This window comes from Somniosus microcephalus, chromosome 22 (assembly GCF_052327205.1).
Source record: "Somniosus microcephalus isolate GS21.2 chromosome 22, FLI_Smic_1.0, whole genome shotgun sequence".
Classification (NCBI taxonomy): Eukaryota; Metazoa; Chordata; class Chondrichthyes; order Squaliformes; family Somniosidae; genus Somniosus; species Somniosus microcephalus.
The window spans coordinates 8,660,774-8,682,996 of NC_141008.1; the positions used below are offsets into that span (position 1 = coordinate 8,660,774).

The following is a 22,223-nucleotide window of genomic DNA, read 5'->3' on the forward strand; positions in this document are numbered from 1 at the left end:
AAGAATGGCAAGGCGCTTGGTACGAAACATACATTTGTCCTTGTTGTATGTTAGGTTCAGCCGCTGGGCCGTACGGAGGAATTTCTCTAGATTAACATCATGGTCCTGCTGGTCGCGGCCGCAGATGGTGACGTTGTCTAGATAGGGGAAAGTGGCCTGGAGCACGTTCTGGTCGACCATCCGGTCCATCTCCCGTTGGAAGACTGAAACCCCGTTGGTGACGCCGAAGGGAACTCTGAGGAAGTGGTAGAGACGACCGTCAGCTTCAAAAGCTGTGTACTGGCGGTCCTCAGCCCTGATGGGGAGCTGGTGGTATGCCGACTTCAGATCAATCGTCGAGAACACCCGGTATTGTGCTATCTGATTGACCATGTCAGATATGTGGGGGAGTGGGTATGCATCTAGCTGGGTGTAGCGATTGATCGTCTGGCTGTAGTCAATAACTAGGCGCTGTTTTTCGCCAGTCTTCACTACCACCACTTGTGCTCGCCATGGGCTGGTGCTACTTTCAATAATCCCTTCCTTCAGGAGTCTTGCTACCTCGGATTTAATGAAGCTCCTATCCCCGGCACTGTAACGCCTGCTTTTGGTAGCGATGGGCTTACAGTCGCGGGTGAGGTTAGCGAACAAGGAGGGGGGGGACTTTAAGGGTGGAGAGGCTGCAAATGGTGCACGGCGGGCGGTTTAAAAGCTGCTGGCTGCAGACTGTGAGTGGGGGGAGGGGTCCATCGTACGCTAATGTGACACTCTTAAGGTTGCACTGAAAATCCAACCCCAGTAGAACGGCAGCGCAAAGATGGGGCAGGACCAGGAGTTTAAAGTTTTTGTATTCTGTGCCCCTTACTGAAAGGGTCACTACACAGTAGCCACCGACGTCCGCTGACTGGGCTTTGGAAGCCAAAGAGATCCGATGTCGCGTCGGCAGTACCGGGAGAGAGTAACTGCGCACCGTGTCGGGGTGGATAAAGCTTTCCGTGCTCCCGCTGTCAAAAAGGCAAGTAGTGGCGCGGCCGTTTACCTTAATGTCCATCATGAACCTGGACAGTTGATGAGGGAGAGATTGGTCCAGCGTCACGGAGGCCAGCGTATGGTCGAGCGAGTCAATGTGGTCGTCAGATGAGGCGGTGGTTGTGTCCGGGTCCCCCGTGGTTGAAGTTGGAGACGTCCGAGATGGCGGACAAAATAGCGGCGCCCATGGTCCCGATCCCCACGCGGCTGGGGGAGCCCAAGATGGCGGACAAGATGGCTGCCCCCACGGTTCGCATGCGGCGCTGCTGGCGTTAGCGGTTTTACCTTTGCAGGCGCTGACATAGTGTCCTTTCTTCCCGCAGCCTGAGCAGGTAGCGTTTCTCGCCGGGCAGCGTGCTCTGGGGTGTTTTGCCTGGCCACAAAAATAACATTTCTGTGCCTTGGACGTCGCAACAGCAGTTGAAGGTGGCGGTCCCATGACCCAAGGTTGTGGCGTCCACGTTGCGGAGCAGTTAGGGGAGAAGGCGTCCATATTCCTGTGGGCCGCGTAGAGCGAGAGCGCGAGGGACACTGCCTTTCTCAGGTCCATTTCTCCCTTTTCCAACAGTCTCTGCCGGGAGTAGTCGGACCTTAGACCCGCAACGAAAGCATCTCGGATCAGTCCCTCCGTGTGTGCTGCGGCTGATGCTTCTTTGCAATCGCAGTCTCGGCCGAGTATCCGTAGTGCCCGTAGGAAGGCCTCCACCGATTCCCCGGGCTGCTGGCTGCGGGATCTTAAGAGGTGCCGGGCATAGACCGTATTTACCGGGCATGCGTATTGCCCTTTTAGCAGACCGATAGCCGCCGCGTAGGTCATCGCATCCTGGATTATTGTATAAACTTGGTGGCTCACCTTTGAGGCCAGGATTTCCAATTTGTTTTCGTCCAGGGTCACAGTTGAGGCTTGCAGGTAGGCCTCGAAGCAACGCAGCCAATGCGCGAATTTGGTAGCCGAACCCGCTTCTTGGGGGTCTAGGTCCAGGCATGTTGGTCTGAGGGCTCGCAGCAGCTCCTGTTGCTCAGCGTTTGGTGCAGCAGCCTGCTGTTCAGCGTTTGGTGCAGCAGCCTGCTATTCAGCAAATGTCGACATTTGTTTTTGCTAATAAAATTGATGCGCTATCAATTACTCATAAAAGACTGAGAGTTAAGAGAGTAACTAAAGGCTTTTATTAGCAAAGAACAGAGCATGCCTCTCGTGGTTGACTGGGTTCCAAGAAGGCAGGGGGCTGCAGGTCAATCACCTTTATACCTGGGCCTGTGGGTGGAGCCAGCCGAGACATGTTGAGGCATGCATAGGTACAACAGTGTGTAACAATAACAACAACAACAACAACAATAACAGTGGTTCACCACACTCTCTTAGCAGTCATTCCCTTAGACCATTATCTGGAATACCACACACCAGTCTGTCTTTTATTAGCGAGTCTGTCAGTCCCCAAATTCACACGATTTGCTTCTGTTTCTCAGTTCAGTCACATACTGATCAATAGTATCACCCATTTTCTGTACACATGTGAAAAATCTGTGCCTCTCAAACGTCACGTTACGTTTAGGTATGCAGTAGGCCTCAAACTGTTCCATTATTTTATCTAGCTTCATTTTGTCTCCATTAGCAGCGAATGTGAAATTATTATACACTTCCAGCGCTTCATCACCCACGACATGTAAGAACAGTGACGATTTCCTTTTATTACTTTTCTCGTCAGCTCTGATTGCTGCTAAATACAACCCACACGTTGTTGAATCTCCTCCAATTTTCAGCCACATTACCTGTTAACTGAAGCTTCGCCAGTGGAGTAAACCTTCCATTTTTCACTTCGTTAGCTATCTTCTAATGGTAAGTAACGATGTTCTCTTTTGGCTTGCTAATCTGTGGAGAGCTGATTTAACTTCAGATTTTTTCTCTTCATCTCTTTCAGTCACTTCTGACACCATGTATTGATTTCTTTGTGGGTCCAATGACGAGACATTTATGAAAGAGAATGAGTTTTAATCTAAGTCTGTTTGACTCTTTATACAGCATTTCAGGAGGCACCCTGCTAGTGATGCATCTAGAACGAAACTGAAACTAAAACTAAACTGCCTTGCTTGTCTCGGTCACATGACCTCTGCTGGTCAGGCATAAGTAATCAATCAGGCAACTATGCTGGTAAGACATGATAATCAAACAGGCAAATAACATCACTATTTGCTGATATCATTACAGGGGTGGGGAGGGGAGGGGTGGGGTGGGGTGGCGAGGGGTGGGGAGGGGAGGGGGTGGGGTGGGGCGGGGGTGGGGTGGCGAGGGGTGGGGTGGGGTGGGGAGGGGGGTGTGGTGCAGTGTGGTGGGGAGGGGGTGGGGAGGGGAGGGGGTGGGGAGGGGAGGGGTTGGGGTGGGGTGTGGTGGGGAAGGGTGGGGTGGGGAGGGGAGGGGTGGGGTGGGGAGGGGTGGGGTGTGGTGGGTTGGGGAGGGGGTGGGGTGGGGTGTGGTGGGGTGGGAGAGGTGGGAAGGGGTGGGGTGGGGTGGGGAGGGGAGGGGGTGGGGGTTGGTGTGTGGTGGGGTGGGGTGGGATGGGGAGGGGAGGGGGTGGGGTGGGGAGGGGTGGGGAGTGGGTGGGGTGGGGAGGGGTGGGGTGGGGAGGGGATGGGGTGGGGTGGGGAGTGGAGGGGGGGTGGGGTGGGGAGAGGTGGGGTGGGGAGGGGAGGGGGGTGGGGTGGGGAGGGGTGGGGTAGGGAGGGGTGGGGTGGGGAGGGGGGTGGCGGAGGGGAGGGGGTGGGGAGGGAGGGGAGGGGTGGGGAGGGGGTTGTATTGATTTCTTTGTGGGTTCAATGACGAGACATTTATGAATGAGAATGAGTTTTAATCTAAAGTCTGTTCGACTGTTTATACAGCATTTCAGGAGACACCCTGCTGGTGATGCATCTAGAGTGGAACCGAAACTACAACTCAACTGCCTTGCTTGTCTCGGTCACATGACCTCTGCTGGTCAGGCATAAGTAATCAATCAGGCAACTATGCTCGTAAGACATGATAATCAAACAGGCAAATAACATCACTATTTACTGATATCATTACATCTCCTTTTCTTAAAACAAAAGTATTTTACTTTTAACTAACAACATGTTTTCTTTGTATTAATCTGCATTTTAACTGTAACACTTAATGAACTTACATTATTATCATGATCAAGGTTTTTTAACCTTGCTTTGTGTGTTCACATGAAATATGTCAATACACTAGAACTTGAAGAAAGAATAAGATAACATTACTTCCTTCTATAACAATAGTCCTTAAATTTGCTCAATGAGTCAGGAGGCTTCACGTGTCTTGAGGATTTTCTGATTGATTGTCCTTGAATCTGAGTTGTTGCCTCAGATGATTGGTTCTCAGCTGTGTGATCAGGTTGTTCAACAGTATCAGTCTCTTGACCTGCTGTGGCTGGTCCCATGAGAAGATCTCGACGATTTCTTCTCTGAACAGCACCCTCATCTGTCTGAATGCTGTATGTTCTTGGTTGAACTTCACTCAGGACAGTTCCCTTCTGAGTCCATATGTTTGTTTTGTCTTTGAAGCTTACTTGGTCACCAGTGTGGAGTTCAGGTAGGTTTTGTGTTCCTCTGTCATAGTAGTACTTTTGCTTTTCTTTCTGTTGTTCTTTGAACTTCCTCACTTTCCCCCCCTCTTTTGTTTTCAGGAGCTTCTCCGGGATGGGTAGGTTTGACCTTAGCATACGTCCCATAAGGAGTTGGGCTGGTGACATACCACACTCGAGCGGCGTTGTGCGGTATACAAGCATGCTCTGGTAGAAGTCAGTTCCACTGTCTTTTGCCTTGTACATCAGTCTTTTCACTGTGTTTGCGGGCTCTCCTGGGTCAACAGCTCTGGACAACGTGTCTGCTGTATACATCAGCTTACCCGGTGTGTATGCAACATTCAGTTCATCATAGACTGTCTCTCCTTCGCTTTCCACAGCGAGGACTCTCTTTACCAGGTTCAGTCTCTCACAGGCTTTTAAACCTAGTATGGCTTGCACATCCTTTGGCACCACGATTAATGCTAGCGTGTGCTCTCTGTCCTTGTGTGTTACTTTGACAATGCATCTTCCTTTCACTGGTATATCAGTACCTGTGTATCCTGTCACTTTCACTTTTATTCCATGTATCTTTGGTCTGGGTCTAATTTTCTTAAAATCAGTCTCTGATATCACATTAACTTGTGCTCCAGTATCCAATTTAAATGGAATGTGTATGTCATTCACTTTTAGTGTCAACATCCAGTCTCTTTCTTCTTTTTTGTTTTCAGACACAACATCTACATAGGACTCCTCTATGTCGCTTTCATCTACTGCATGGACCTTGCTTTGTTGCATTTGGTTCTTACAGCAACGGGCATAATGGTTGTTTTTGTTGCAACTATTGCATGTTTTACCATATGCTGGACACTTTCTTGGTGGATGCTGTGTACCGCATCGACTACATGACTTTCGATTGTCCCTTTCATTTTCGTTCGCTGGCCACGCCTCTTTTTTCACATTGGCGCTCGTTTTGTTAAACGGTTTGTATCCGTTCTTTCTCACTGCATCCGCTTTGCAGCTATTGTCACTGAACAGCTCCATTGCCTGCAACTTCACAGTCTCTGTAGCACCTGGCTTTTCCCAGGTCTAGATCTTGCTCTCTTAGCAGTCTTTCCCTTAGACCATTATCTGGAATACCACACACCAGTCTGTCTTTTATCAGCGAGTCTGTCAGTCCCCCAAATTCACACGATTTGCTTCGGTTTCTCAGTTCAGTCACATACTGATCAATAGTCTCTCCCATTTTCTGTACACATGTGAAAAATCTGTGCCTCTCAAACGTCACGTTACGTTTAGGTATGCAGTAGGCCTCAAACTGTTCCATTATTTTATCTAGCTTCATTTTGTCTCCATCAACAGCGAATGTGAAGTTATTATACACCTCCAGCGCTTCATCACCCACGACATGTAAGAACATTAACGATTGCTTTTTATTACTTTTCTCGTCAGCTCCGATTGCCGTTAAATACAACCCCACACGTTGTTTGAATCTCCTCCAATTTTCAGCCACATTACCTGTTAACTGAAGCTTCGCCGGTGGGAGTAAACCTTCCATTTTTCACTTCGTTAGCTATTCTCTAATGGTAAGTAACGATGTTCTCTTTTGGCTTGCTAATCTGTGGAGAGCTGATTTAACTTCAGATTTTTTCTCTTCATCTCTTTCAGTCACTTCTGACACCATGTATTGATTTCTTTGTGGGTCCAATGACGAGACGTTTATGAAAGAGAATGAGTTTTAATCTAAAGTCTGTTCGACTCTTTATACAGCATTTCAGGAGAGACCCTGCTAGTGATGCATCTAGAACGAAACCGAAACTAAAACTAAACTGCCTTGCTTGTCTCGGTCACATGACCTCTGCTGGTCAGGCATAAGTAATCAATCAGGCAACTATGCTGGTAAGACATGATAATCAAACAGGCAAATAACATCACTATTTGCTGATATCATTACAGGGGTGGGAGGGGGGTGGGGAGGGGAGGGAGTGAGGAGGGGAGGGGATGGGGAGGGAGTGAGGAGGGGAGGGGATGGGGAGGGGATGGGGAGGGGAGGGGGTGGGGAGGGGTGCGGAGGGTTGGGGAGGGGGGGGTAGGTTGAGGTGGGGAGGGGATGGGGTGGGGAGGGGTGGGGTGGGAAGGGGTGGGAAGGGTTGGGGTGGGGTGGGGAGGGGGTGGGGGTGGGGTGGGGAGGGGGTGGGGTGGGGGTGGGGTGGGGAGGGGGTGGGGTGGGGGTGGGGTGGGGAGGGGAGTGGGGAGGGGTGGGGTGGGGAGGGGAGGGGGTGGGGTGGGGAGGGGAGTGGGTGGGGTGGGGAGGGGTGGGGTGCGGTGGGGTGGGGAGGGGGTGGGGTGGGGTGTGGTGGGGTGGGGAGGGGTGGGAAGGGGTGGGGTGGGGAGGGGAGCGGGTGGGGAGGGGTGGGGTGGGGAGGGGTGGGGTGGGGAGGGGAGCGGGTGGGGTGGGGAGGTGTGGGGGTGGGATGGGGAGGGGTGGGGAGGGGAGGGGAGGGGAGGGAAAGGGTGGGGTGGGGAGAGGTGGGGTGGGGTGGGGTGGGGAGCGGAGGGGGTGGGGTGGGGTGGGGTGGGGTGTGGGTGGGGTGGGGAAGGGTGGGGAGGGGTGGGGATGGGGAGGGGTGGGGAGGGGAGGGGATGTGGTGGGGTGGGGAGGTGAGGGAGTGGGGAGGGGTGGGGAGGGGATGGGGAGGGGTGGGGAGTGGAGGGGTTGGGGTGGGGAGTGGTGGGGAGGGGTGGGGTTGGGGTGGGGAGGGGAGGGGAGGGGGTGGGGTGGGGAGGGGTGGGGAGGAGTGGGGGTGGGTTGTGGTGGGGTGGGGAGGGGTGGGGTGGGGTGGGGTGGGGGTGGGGAGATGTGGGGTGGGGAGGGGGTGTGGTGGGGTGGGGAGGGGGTGTGGTGGGGTGGGGAGGGGTGGTGAGGGGTGGGGTGGGGAGGGGAGGGGAGGGGGTGGGGTGGGGAGGGGTGGTTTGGGGGTGGGGTGGGGAGGGGTGGGTTGGGGAGGGGAGGGGGTGGGGTGGGGTTGGGTGGGGAGGAGTGGGGAGGGCGTGGGGTGGGGAGGGGAGGGGGTGTGGTGGGGAGGGGTGGGGAGGGGAGGGGGTGGGGTGGGGAGGGGTGGTGTGGGGAGGGGAGGGGTGGTGTGGGGAGGGGAGGGGAGGGGAGGGGGTGGGGAGGGGTGGGGAGGGGAGGGGGTGGGGTCTGGTGGGGTGGGGAGGGGTGGGGTGGGGTGGGGAGGGGTGGGGTGGGGGTGGGGTGGGGAGGGGTGGGTTGCGGTGGGGAGGGGAGGGGAGGGGTGGGGAGGGGTGGGGAGGGGAGGGGGTGGGGTGGGGAGGGGTGAGGAGGGGAGGGGAGGGGAGGGGTGGGGGGTGGGGAGGGGACGGGATTGCCATAACATGAGGAAAAAACTTAGAAAAATATCAAACCAAAAACACAGACATCCAGAAAACGAGGAATTACGCCTTACTTATTGTCAGACACTAACACAATACAGAAACACACTCAGAACCAAAAAAGAGCAATATATTAAGAATACACTCAGCTCCATGGAGGAATCCATTGATTCCAATTGTTTCTGCGAAAACTTGAAAACACTACACAAAAAACAACACGACGATTTGGCCATTCAAAATGGGGACACATGGGGTAAACCACTTTGAAAAATTATACCAGAAAAACACACTAAGACCAGAGCAACACCAAATATGCAAAAAACTGGAAAAGCTAGAACTGGCCATAAAAGGTAACCAAAACCCGCTAGACGCCATAATAACAGAAAAAGAACTTCTTGAAAAACTCAAGGACCTGCGACCAGGAAAAGCCTGCGGGACAGACGGCATACTAAACGAGATGATTAAACACACAGACAACAAAATGAAACTGGCTATCCTAAAACTCTTCAACTTGGTTCGGAGTGTCGGTTATTTCCCTGATATCTGGAACAAAGGACTCATAACTCCCATATACAAAAGTGGGGACAAAATCGACCCAAACAACTATCGAGGCATCTGTGTAAACAGTAACCTGGGGAAGGCATTCTGTAGCATCATAAACAAAAGACTTATAAACTTCCTTGAGGAGCACAATGTCTTGAGTAAAAGCCAAATTGGATTCCTGCCAAACTATAGAACATCCGATCATATCTTCACCCTACAGACCCTAATTGACAAACACGTTCACCATAACAAAAGCAAAATCTACGCATGCTTTGTAGATTCCCAGAAGGCTTTCGACTCCATCTGGCATGACGGTATATCCTGAAACTTATCGAAAGCGGGGTAGGAGGGAAAACATATGATGTAATTAAATCAATGTATACAAACAACAAATGTGCAGTTAAAATTGGAGACAAACAAACAAAATACTTCCCACAGGGGCGGGGGGTGACGCAGGGCTTGCCAATCTCACCGACACTCTTTAATATTTACATAAATGGATTGGCAAAACTACTTGAACAATCTACAGCACCCGGCCTCACCCTATATGAATCCAAGGTTAAATTCCTCCTCTATGCAGACGACCTGGTTCTGCTGTCACCAACTAAAGAGGGTCTACAGCAGAACCTGGACCTGCTGGAGTCATACTGCCAGACTTGGGCCCTGACAATAAATCCCCAAAAAACCAAAGTCCTTGTGTTCCAGCAAAGATCCAAACATCAGGGACCCAAAATAAATTTCACAGTAGGAACAACCAAAATTGAACAAACCACTAACTACACATACTTGGGCTTAAAAATCAGTTCTACGGGAAACTTCAAACTGGCTGTGAATGAACTGAAAGAGAAAGCAAGAAGGGCTTTCTATGCCATCAAAAAAAAATCAATCCAAATAGAAATCCCAATTCGCATTTGGCTCAAAATTTTCAAATCAGTAATTGAACCAATTGCACTCTATGGCAGTGAGGTATGGGGACCGCTAACTCAACAAGAATTCGCAAAATGGGACAAACACCCAACTGAGATCCTACATGCGGAATTCTGTAAAAGTATCCTCCGGACTCAAAGGAAAACAGTAAACAATGCATGCAGGGCGGAACTAGGCCAATATCCATTAATAATCACTATCCAAAAAAGAGCCACCAAATTTTGGAATCACCTACAAATGAGCAACCCCCAATGCTATCACTACGACGCCCTGAAATGCCAAGAGCTGACCATAAAGAAGAATACCCTCAGTCAACTAGTCCTGGGACTCAGTGAAGTAACTACTAACAATACTAACAATAACCAGCCCCAGGACAGTGACAGGGTAACACAAAGAATTCGACCCAAAACAATCGTCGCTAAGCAAAAGGAAAAATATCTGACATATTGGGCAGAAACAACAAAAACCCAAAGCAAACTCAATTGCTACTTGGCCCTAAACAGACAATACAACATAGCTGATTACCTGACCATGGTAAAGGATAACAAACTGAGAAGAACCTTGACAAGGTACAGACTTAGCGAACATAGCCTAGCGATCGAAAAAGGCAGACACAGGCAGACCAGGCTGCCAAGAGAAGACAGGATATGCTCTCGCTGCAGTCAGGGATAGTGGAGACAGAGATGCACTTCCTCACAGCCTGTGGAAAATATCAGGACATCAGGGAGAATTTCTACCAAAAATTCTCACAAATATGCCCTGAATTCAGAAATCTGAATGACAACCAAAAACTCCCATTCCTACTGGGAGAGGAGAGAAGCTGTGTAACACTGGCGGCACACTATGTTACAGCTTGCCATGAACAGAGGGACAACCAGTAAACTAAGAAATGAATATATATAAACAATGCGAATGTATATTTATACACTCAGGGATATACCTGTTTATACACTGTATGAATAGAACTGCGTTTATGTGCTCAATCATAAATGTATTTTGATGCTTTGGCAACATAAGATGTAACTTATCATGCCAATAAAGCGATTTGAATTGTGAATTGTGAATTGTGGGTGGCGTGGGGAGGGGTGGGGAGGGGAGGGGAGGGGGAGGGGAGGGGAGGGGGTGGGGTGGGGAGGGGAGGGGGTGGGGGTGGGGAGGGGAGTGGAGGGGGGTGGGGTGGGGAGGGGTGGGGTAGGGAGGGGAGGGGAGTGGTGGGGAAGGGAGGGGAGGGGTGGGAGGGGGGAGGGGAGGGGAGAGGAGGGGAGGGGTGGAGAGGGGTTGGGGAGGGGAGGGGAGGGGAGGGGGTGGGGAGGAGTGGGGAGGGGAGGGGAGTGTATTGATTTCTTTGTGGGTTCAATGACGAGACATTTATGAAAGAGAATGAGTTTTAATCTAAAGTCTGTTCAACTCTTTATACAGCATTTCAGGAGACACCCTGCTAGTGATTGCATCTAGAACGAAACTGAAACTAAACTGACTGCCTTGCTTCTCTCGGTCACATGCCCTCTGCTGGTCAGGCACAAGCAATCAATACATGCAAACATGCCATTAAGGCATCATAATTGAACAGGCAAATACCATCTCTATTTGCTGATATCATTACAGGGAGGGGAGGGGGTGGGGAGGGGAGGGGTGGTGAGGGGAGGGGTGGTGAGGGGAGGGGTGGGGAGGGGTGGTGAGGGGGAGGGGGTGGGGTGGGGAGTGGTGGTGAGGGGAGGTGTGGGGAGGGGAGGGGGGAGAGGAGGGGAGGGGGAGGGGTGGAGAGGGGAGGGGGTGGGGTGGGGAGTGGTGGGGAGGGGTGGGGAGGGGAGGGGTGGGGAGGTGAAGGGGTGGGGAGGGGTGGGGAGGTGAGGGGGTGGGTAGAGGAGGGGTGGGGAGGGGAGGGGGAGGGGAGGGGTGGGGAGGGGAGGGGAGGGGAGGGGGGGGTGGGGAGCGGAGGGGGTGGGTGGGGAGGGGTGGTGAGGGGAGGGGTGGGGAGTGGGTGGGGAGGGGAGGAGGTGGGGAGGGGAGGGGTGGTGAGGGGAGGGGTGGGGAGGGGAGGGGGAGGGGGTGGGCAGGGGTGGTGAGGGGAGGGGTGGGGAGGGGAGGGGGTGGGGAGGGAGGGGAGTGGAGGGGGAGGGGAGGGGGTGGGGAGGGGAGGGGTTGGGGAGGGGAGGTGTGGGGAGGGGTGGGGTGGGGAGGGGGTGGAGAGGGGAGGGGTGGGCAGGGGAGGGGGGTGGAGAGAGGGGAGGGGGTGGGCAGGGGAGGGGGGTGGGGTGGGGAGGGGAGGGGTGGGGGAGGGGTGGGGAGGGGAGGTGGTGGGGAGGGGTGGGGAGTGGAGGGGAGGGGAGGGGTGGAGAGGGGAGGGGAGGGGTGGGGGAGGGGTGGGGGTGGGGTGGGGAGGGGTGGTGAGGGGAGGGGTGGGGTGGGGAGGGGAGGGGAGTGTATTTATTTCTTTGTGGGTTCAATGATGAGACATTTATGAAAGAGAATGAGTTTTAATCTAAAGTCTGTTCAACTCTTTATACTGCATTTTAGGAGACACCCTGCTGGTGATGCATCTAGAACGAAACTGAAACTAAACTGACTCCCTTGCTTCTCTCGGTCACATGCCCTCTGCTGGTCAGGCACAAGCAATCAATACATGCAAACATGCTATTAAGGCATCATAATCGAACAGGCAAATACCATCTCCATTTGCTGATATCATTACATCTCCTTTTCTTAAAACAAAAGTATTTTACTTTTAACTAACAACATGTTTTCTTTGTATTAATCTGCATTTTAACTGTAACACCTAATGAACTTACATTATCATTATCATGATCAAGGTTTTTTAACCTTGCTTTGTGTGTTCACATGAAATATGTCAATACACTAGAACTTGAAGAAAGAATAAGATAACATTACTTCCTTCTATAACAATAGTCCTTAAATTTGTTCAATGAGTCTCTCAGGAGGCTTCACGTGTCTTGAGGATTTTCTGATTGATTGTCCTTGAATCTGAGTTGTTGCCTCAGATGATTGGTTCTCAGCTGTGTGATCAGGTTGTTCAACAGTATCAGTCTCTTGACCTGCTGTGGCTGGTCCCATGAGAAGATCTCGACGATTTCTTCTCGGAACAGCACCCTCATCTGTCTGAATGGTGTATGATCTTGGTTGAACTTCACTCAGGACAGTTCCCTTCTGAGTCCATGTGTTTGTTTTGTCTTTCAACCTTACTTGGTCACCAGTGTGGAGTTCAGTAGGTTTTGTGTTCCTCTGTCATAGTAGTACTTTTGCTTTTCTTTCTGTTGTTCTTTGAACTTCCTCACTTTCTCCCCCTCTTTTGTTTTCAGGAGGTTCTCCGGGATGGGTAGGTTTGACCTTAGCCGACGTCCCTTCAGGAGTTGGGCTGGTGACATAACACACTCGAGCGGTGTTGTGCGGTATACAAGCATGCTCTGGTAGAAGTCAGGTCCACTGTCTTTTGCCTTGTACATCAGTCTTTTCACTGTGCTTGCGGGCTCTCCTGGGTCAACAGCTCTGGACAACGTGTCTGCTGTATACATCAGCTTACCCGGTGTGTACGCAACATTCAGTTCATCATAGACTGTCTCTCCTTCGCTTTCCACAACGAGGACTCTCTTTACCAGGTTCAGTCTCTCACAGGCTTTTAAACCTAGTTTGGCTTGCACATCCTTTGGCACCACGATTAATGCTAGCGTGTGCTCTCTGTCCTTGTGTGTTACTTTGACAATGCATCTTCCTTTCACTGGTATATCAGTACCTGTGTATCCTGTCACTTTCACTTTTATTCCATGTATCTTTGGTCTGGGTCTAATTTTCTTAAAATCAGTCTCTGATATCACATTAACTTGTGCTCCAGTATCCAATTTAAATGGAATGTGTATGTCATTCACTTTTAGTGTCAACATCCAGTCTCTTTCTTCTTTTTTGTTTTCAGACACAACATCTACATAGAACTCCTCTATGTCGCTTTCATCTACTGCATGGACCTTGCTTTGTTGCACTTGGTTCATGCAGCAACGGGCATAATGGTTGTTTTTGTTGCAACTATTGCATTTTTTACCATATGCTGGACACTTTTTTGGTGTATGCTGTGTACCGCATCGACTACATGACTTTCGATTGTCCCTTTCATTTTCGTTCACTGGCCACGCCTCTTTTTTCACATTGGCTCTCTTTTTGTTAAACGGTTTATGTCCGTTCATTCTCACTGCATCCCCGTTGCAGCTATTGTCACTGAACAGCTCCTTTGCCTGCAACTTCACAGTCTCTGTAGCCCTACACAGTGCTATGGCTTTTCCCAGGTCTAGATCTTGCTCTCTTAGCAGTCTTTCCTTAGACCATTATTCAGAATACCACACACCAGTCTGTCTTTTATCAGCGAGTCTGTCAGTCCCCCAAATTCACATGATTTGCTTCTGTTTCTCAGTTCAGTCACATACTGATCAAGAGTCTCACCCGTTTTCTGTACACATGTGAAAAGTCTGTGCCTCTCAAACGTCATGTTACGTTTAGGTATGCAATAGGCCTCAAACTGTTCCATTATTTTATCTAGCTTCATTTTGTCTCCATTAGCAGCGAATGTGAAATTATTATACACCTCCAGCGCTTCATCACCCACGACATGTAAGAACACTGACGATTGTTTATTATCACTTTTCTCGTCAGCTCCGATTGCCGCTAAATACAACTCTACACGTTGTTTGAATCTCCTCCAATTTTCAGCCACATTACCTGTCAACTGAAGCGTCGCCGGTGGGTGTAAACCTTCCATTTTTTCACTTCGTTAGCTATTCTTCAATGGTAAGCAACGATGTTCTCTTTTGGCTTGCTAATTTGTGGGGAGCTGATTTAACTTCAGATTTTTTCTTTTCATCTCTTTCAATCACTTCTGACACCATGTATCGATTTCTTTGTGGGTTCAATGACGAGACATTTATGAAAGAGAATGAGTTTTAATCTAAAGTCTGTTCAACTCTTTATACAGCATTTCAGGAGACACCCTGCTAGTGATGCATCTAGAACGAAACTGAAACTAAACTGACTGCCTTGCTTCTCTCGGTCACATGCCCTCTGCTGGTCAGGCACAAGCAATCAATACATGCAAACATGCTATTAAGGCATTATAATCGAACAGGCAAATACCATCTCTATTTGCTGATACCATTACAGGGAGGGGAGGGGGGTGGGGTGGGGAGGGGGTGGGGTGGGGAGGGGGTGGGGAGGGGAGGGGAGGGGGTGGGGAGGGGTGGGGGTGGGGAGGGGAGGGGAGGGGGTGGGGAGGGGTGGTGAGGGGAGGGGAGGGGGTGGGGAGGGGGTGGGGAGGGGTGGGGAGGGGGAGGGGGTGGGGGGGGAGGGGAGGGGGTGGGGAGGGGTGTTACGTGTCAAGTTTGGGAATTTTCGATTATTTTTGGGATGGGGCATGTTTGGGAATGGGGCATGTTTGGGAATGGGGCATGTTTGGGAATGGGAATGTTTGGGAATGGGGCATGTTTGGGAATGGGGCATGTTTGGGAATGGGAATGTTTGGGAATGGGGCATGTTTGGGAATGGGGCATGTTTGGGAATGGGGCATGTTTGGGAATGGGACATGTTTGGGAATGGGGCATGTTTGGGAATGGGGCATGTTTGGGAATGGGAATGTTTGGGAATGAGAATGTTTGGGAATGGGACATGTTTAAGTGCTGTGTTAAAATGAAAGCGAACTCACACAGGTTTAAAATAAACAGCCGAATGCGGCAGGCATTGCAGTTGTGTATTGTGTATGGAAGAGCCAGTTTGTGGAATCCACAGCTCGCAGTTTGCTACAAATTGATACTGAGAGCCAATCGACTTATCCCAGACTCAGTCAGCCATTGTGACTCCTTTCCTGAAACATCAGAGGAAGAGGAGAAGGAGCCAGTTTTACTGACAGGCTTATGGCGTTATCACGGAATGGGGAAGAAGTGGGAATATAAAGAGATGCACAAAAGGGCTACTTGGGCAGTGAGTCAGACAGCTAGGTTCAGATGGGGGGAACTGGCCCAGTGAGGAGACACTTGCTCGCCTCATTTCTTGATGAGGGCTCCATAGTCAGTTAAATCAAGGTGAGAATTCATTACATCTGTTACTCTGTATATTCACTTGCTCCCTGTGAAATAAAGCAGCATAAATATTCATATCAGCTTCATCTTACTAAAGTGTTACAGTCCGCCTCAGGAAAGATTGGAGAAATGCCCCTGAGAGCATGTGTGAAAAACATGGAATCTAGTTCAGATCACAAGGAGGCCTTATTGTTACCCCCAGGTTATGCTATTTCATAAATAGAATTAGGGCAGTACGGGCACACGACAGAACATCCGTAACTTGTAACAATAAATCTTTATTGTTATTCTCCCCCCAGGATATTTGAGCCACTCTCAGATCTCACAGCCCTGCAGCCGTGTTCTGATTTCCTGCTGATGTTTTAGGTACGAGCCTCAGCCTAAGAGGAATACGTGGGCATCAACTTGCTCACAGGTGCAGCGCCTTGTCGGTGCCCAAACTACTCCTCCCAATGGGCACCCAGAGAGCATATTCTAACTGCAGCCTAACCCATTGTCAACTAGCCCTCCTCACATGCTTTCAACTCAAACATCTCCACCTTTCTAACACATGATGTATGTCCACGACATCGCACCCACTGTGAGCTGACATTCCATCGTGACAATTAGAGCTTCTTCCTCTCTGGTTGCAGAAGACAGTCTTTAACAAGAGGGAAGGAATGTTCACAGGAGGAGGATTTTCAATAGTCATCCTTCAATCCCAGATGAGACGCAAGTCTTACAAATCCTGAGGACAGAGGTCTTGGAGGGCTAAATTCTCACCTTCACTGCCTGGGTGGTAACCTGAAAAGCGGACAGGTTCTACAATGGGCGTGCGATCCGCTCCACCCCATTACCACCCAGGTGGTGAAAGTGAAGGTTTGCTTCAGAGAGTGTTGGGCTGTAGGAGGCCTGTCAGTACTCAGGGTACGTGTTAACCACTTTATTTCTTACTGGTTTTTCTCCTCATTCAATTCTTTTAAATAACTAGTGGCAACAAAGCATATATTGAATCCCTTCACCATGTCACTCTTCCTACTGAAAGCTATATCTGAAAGGTCCTCACAGGGGCACCATTGCTACCTTTCTTCTTCTCTTTCTCTAGGTGTGCTAGAGGAAGCGGAGCCCAGCCTTAGTCCCAACATCTCAACACTTCACAGTGCACACCATCACTCACTCCATCCTTGCGCAGCACCAACCCGGGTACACCCTCAGGGATTTAGAAAGTGAGCTAGAAGCCAGTACACTGGGTGATACACAGAGCAGGAGCAGATGGTGGCAGAGCAGGAGGAACTGCTGTCCACAGGATAAGCTTACACCTGCCTCGGCTAATGATCCCAGGGACATGGACCTCACAGGAACTGAGTTTAAAACTGAGTCGGTGGTCATGGGGATCAAAATTGGGAACTGTGTCAATTAATGTGTTGCAAATGGCTGCTGAGTGGAGGAGTCTATCAGCTGCATGTGCACAGTGCATGGTAATTTTGCCAAGCTGCATTGAGTGTGTGGCATCACCAGTGAAGAGCATTTGCAGTGAAGCTCACCACAGGAGGCTTCAAGCCAGCTGGTGTGTTTTATCCATTATGCTCAAACTAGAGCTATAAAGGATTAGTGCTCCAGATTTCTCTTCCGGCTTCATCAGGCTTGGGGATTGGTTAAAGAGAACCAAAAGGTTGCACTATACTGATCTCACTGGCGCCATTAGTTCCACCATCACCAATGCTCACTCTAATTTTTTTTTTGGGTGCGCGGTCCCTTTAAATTTGCTGCGCAGCTGCGCATGCGCGGTATCTTTTCCAGCGGCAGTAGCTGGTGAGTGACCTGCACGGGACGTCCTGATTGGTGCCCGGCTGCGCTCCTTAGGGGGTACATTGGCCATCGCGTCAATGAATGATGAAGGTGTGGTGGTACGAGCAGCAGTAGAGCTGCAATGAGCATGGATGATGGTGCTGGATGGTCAAATCTCTGGACATCCCACTGAACTCCTCTGATAACTGAACATTGGTGGGACACCATTGCTGTGGCAGCGGTGGAGTGTACCCTCCACGGAGGAGGCCCTCTTAGGCCACAGCTGTCGAAGAGGCAAGGACCATCTCAATCTGAAGTGGCCATTCAGAACACATAGCAGCCAGCTGCCTCACATATTCCCACCCCTGAAGTAGCACTAGATTAGGTGGAAGAAACCAATTGCCACCCACTGTCACTGAGGGAGAAGCACTGGAGAAGCACAGTAAGCATCTCTACAGCACAGTAACATATCCTGAAGACATCCCGAAGTGCATCACAGTCAATTAATTATTTTTGAAATGCAGTCACTGTTGTTAGGTAAACCCAGCAGCCAATTCATACATAGAAAGATCCCACAAACAACAAACGGGTTGACCAAGTTTTTGGTCACCCGCCCTAATTTCTCCTTATGTGGGTCGGTATCAAATGTTTTTGTCTTATAATACCCCTGTGAAGCGCCTTGGGACGTTTTACTACGTTAAAGGCGCTATGTAAATAACAAGTTGTTGTTGAGATAAATGACCAGTCATTTCAGAGACAACATTAAACCACCCAACTTCAACACCAGCAGCATTCTAGTTTGAAATGTCTTTATTTATGTGCCTAGTTAAAAAAGACAGCAGGAAGTGTACAGAATAAATATGGTGGCTGTTCTGCTGAATGTCACCATTTTAACCAACCTCAGTGCAATGCATGTTCTCTGATTTTGGCAAACCACAATGGCTGGCATGGTCTCCTACCGACATTTCCAACCAGACATAAAGGACATCAAAATGCAACAGTGTATATAAAAGCAATGATAATGCTATATAATGACAGAGAGTGAACAGCATACCAAACATGCAAACATGCTTTTCTCTTATGAATTGATACATTTAAGATATATTACAAAGGTACAGTAAAATAAAACTAGTTATGGATCGACACGTACAACGGGTAAAGGTCAGCAAATGCAGTGGGTAAAGGTCAAATTTTTAGTTAAATTTTGCATAAATCAACGTGAGGGACTTTGTTGGGAAATTGAACTTTTTGCATTCCAGGCACCCAGTATCAGCATCAAGCAATCCCGGGTGAGGTATAGCAGAGTGAAACTCCCTTGGTACATTTTCCATTTCCCTCCCTGTGGTCTCTCTAAGTGAGATGACCAATTCCTCCCAAATTAGGCGAAGTTTTGTGCGATAGGCCAATCTCATCGCCATGTGTCAGCCTTACACCCTGCAGATGGTCTATACTTTAGCATGCAAGGATAGACAGGTTATATCAAAGTTTCTTAATATCAGTTGCACGTGTTGTATTGGCATATAAATTACACCCAGAAAATCTGAGCTAATTTTAAAGAAAGTTAAAATGCAATAGTCTAGTGCAAAACCTACATCTAAAATGTTATATATATTAAATTTACAAAATACACACCTGCTGTTACAGTATTTATGAACTTGTGTATAAGGATTCATAGTGATATAACACCTGTCTTAATTAGAAAGATTTAAACAATATTATCTTCTGCATGAGGCAGCAAGACATGTGGAACTCTCTCAGATCTTCTTCCAAATGGTCAGGAAATATCTTTCCAAATATCTGGATGTTCAGATTTTAATGGAAAGATCTGTTTAAACGTGCAGCATTTTTATTATGTTGGCCTACTTTGGGCAAATCAAGAACCCCATGTTCTCCATCCACGAGGAATAATTAGGGCACAATTGCATCCCGATAGTGAAAGAAATGAGGGAAAATTTCTCTGTGGCTATTGCTGGAGGTGCAGAGCAGTGGTGCGGTTGGAAAGCCCAAAGGAACCCCCATCTGGCCAGATGTCCACCTGATGTGTACCACATGTGCTTCTATTCAGGTCATAAGGTGGGTCTTAGGGATCCTGACTGAGAGTAGGCAAGAGCTTCCTATTAGTGTGTTACTGTATTGCAATAACATGCTTCAGATCACACTGCCAATTTCCATAGATTCTCACCAGGAAAGTGTGTGCCGTGATAGACACATTCTGGGCTGGCATCTAGTTAGTATTTATAGGGGAACCCTCTACTTTTCAAAAAGAGTATCTGAAAGTGGAATTTCGACTTTTGACCTGTTTATGTTTGCAGGTGTTTGATGCCACACTTACATTTGGTACTGTTATAATTTTGAGAATGGCCACTGCAGGGGGATTCCTTTCTTTCTGTACTATGCGGAGGAAGAGGATGAGAAAGGAATGCAAGCCTGGCCCAAATGCACCAGAGGTAGACTGCCTGGACCCTCTCTTATCTCCAGGAAGAGGCATGCATGGCTTGGCATGTCTGTAGATAGCTGCTCCACAGGCTGCTCGTCACTGTCGGCAGTGAGAAAGTTATCAGGTGTATTTCTGCAGTAGGACCCCTAAACCTTCAACTTTAAAGGGATGTATTACCCACAAAGTGCCTTTGTGAATAAATAATCCATTTTTTTGTCAGCACCACAACTTCCCTTTTTATGGTGAGCCGCAGCTTTTGACGAGCTCCCTCCGCCTGCATTCAGTTTTCTGACTCTTAGCCGTCTGCTGCGGGCCAGGCTCCCCTGCAGCCTAGTCAAAATAGGGGGCAGAGCTTTCATTGGAAATGCGGGCACTGCCTGCCCCCACTACAGGCATGGATGGGCACAAGACTGGGGCAGCACAAGCCCATTTTTGTTGAGTTTGGAAAATTGTAACCTTTACCCTAAACCTTGCAAGTACACGTTGCATAGAAACATAGAAGATAGGAGCAGGAGTAAGCCATTCGGCCCCTCGAGCCTGTTCCGCCATTTAATGAGATCATGGCTGATCATCCAAATTCAGTACCCTGTCCCTGCCTTCTCCCCATACATGTTGCAAGTGGCACATTATCCCCATGGTTTGAATTTCTGTGGTTTCAACTACTCATTACCATTGTTAATTAGGCAGCCACACTAGAGGCTGATGGTTGTGATATCACTAGTACAGGCTTAAAGGAGCACGATTTGTAGGTGATTTCTGGAGAATTATATAACTAACAGAAAAGAGTCTTTGATCCAATCAGTCTCTGCTATATTCAAACCCAAACCCTACACTTGGAAAGTCGGTATGCTGGTCAACTGTGCTAAATAGCACACTGTCTTCTCCTTCAGCAGCCAAGCATGGGCTGAGAATTCTCTCTTAAGTGGGTTGATGATTTATTTTGGTATTTAAGTGAAATGTGAAGATATTCTAAACAGATTTGCTATTACTGTATACACAGTGAGCAGAGCATTTCTGCCCCCCCTCCACATCATCTAAGGGTGCCTTATGAATAACTAAACCTAGTTACAGTACTGTGATATGATACTTGTGATTGGTACTTGACTCTTACTCAGGAGAAGCTTTATTGAAGTTTGCCAGCTTCCAGTGTTGTTCATTAACAGAACTTCACTGGCGACACATAGATCTTACACCTCCTCCTGAAACGTTCAGCTTCAGTGCATATGTAGGTCAAATCACTCTGGAATACCTTCCTTTGCATCCACTGTACATGGGTGCTTATGCCACTAAAACTCAATGGCAAATCAGGAAATGCAGGTCAGTTGGAGTCTGAGGGAACAGGTGACTCCATGTTTTAGGTGTGGAGCCATTGTCAGAACTGGAACATTTGACGAAAGGTCTACACCTGAAATCTTAACTCCTCTGCTCCCTCCATCGATGGCAACTGGCCTACTGAGTGTTGCCAGCATTTTCTGTTTTTGTTGCAGATTACCAGCATCTGTTTTTTGGTTTTTTGCTTCAATGAGAAGCCAAGTCACTATTTTGAAGGAGGTTCTGTGGTCTCAAGCCAGTGTAGGCCAACCAATGCTGCACCTTTAATGATCTGATAACCATGCTTTCTAATAGTTTCTCCAGCCTCTGTTCACAAGGCCCTCCCACCCCACCACGGTCTGCCCCCTACTTCTGCTTCTGTCCCTGGCCGGCCAGCAGTGCAGAGAGTGTACGATGTAGCTGCCCTTCCCTCTTGATCTTTAAGTTTGGAAGGAATGTGTCGAATCCCGATCCAGACTCCAGTGCTGTGGAAGTATCTGGAAAAAAAGATATTGAGTAAGTTCTGCGACAAAGCTAATCATTTACTTGGGTTTCAGCTGGTTTCAGTGCGGATGGGCTGGTTGGGTGTTTCTGTTTCAGATTGGCTCATTCGAAACCCTAGCCCCCATCTCCTGTGGGATTGTTCCCTGCAGGATATTAATTCCTGGATTGTGAGTTTAGGAAATGGAGCTTTCCCAGGCTGTACAATAAACAGCTTATTTTCACTCAGCCCCTCAAGCCTATTCCATTATCAGGAACATAGGAACAGGAGGAGGCCATTCAGCCCCTCAAGTCTGTTCCATAATTCAATTACATCATGACTGTTCTGTATCTTAATTCCATTTACCCACCTTTAACCCATATCCCTTCATAACCTTACTTAATAAAAATCATCGATCTCAGTATTGCAAGCTTCAATTGAGCCCCAGCACCCACAGCCTTTTGGGGTAGAGAGTTCCGCCACAATTTGTGTGAAGAAGTGCTTCCTGATTGGCTTGGCTCTAATTTGTAGACTCTCAGAGATACACAAGGGCAATCTGGGCTCTCTCCCCACGAATTTACTCTTTGTTCCTCCCTCCCTACTCTTCTTCTTCTTAGGCAGTCCCTCGGAACCGAGGATGACTTGCTTCCACATTAAAAATGAGTTCGCAGGTGACTGATGAGTCCAATGCGGGACCTACAGTCTCTGCGGCAGACGGTGGTTGGTGGGGT

The 22,223-nt window shown here is 49.1% G+C and overlaps 1 protein-coding gene across 1 annotated transcript in view; it reads right to left on the reverse strand.

Moving 5' to 3' along the window:
- Nucleotides 1-18,061: 18,061 nt before the first annotated feature.
- Nucleotides 18,062-22,223, reverse strand: part of col26a1 (collagen, type XXVI, alpha 1) — a 460,733-nt gene continuing 456,571 nt past the window's right edge. Inside the window, exon 15 of the mRNA XM_085964148.1 lies at nt 18,062-21,508. Within this exon, the coding sequence (XP_085820274.1) occupies nt 21,378-21,508 (131 nt within the window). The 3' untranslated portion in view covers nt 18,062-21,377. The remainder of the gene's footprint in view (nt 21,509-22,223) is intronic.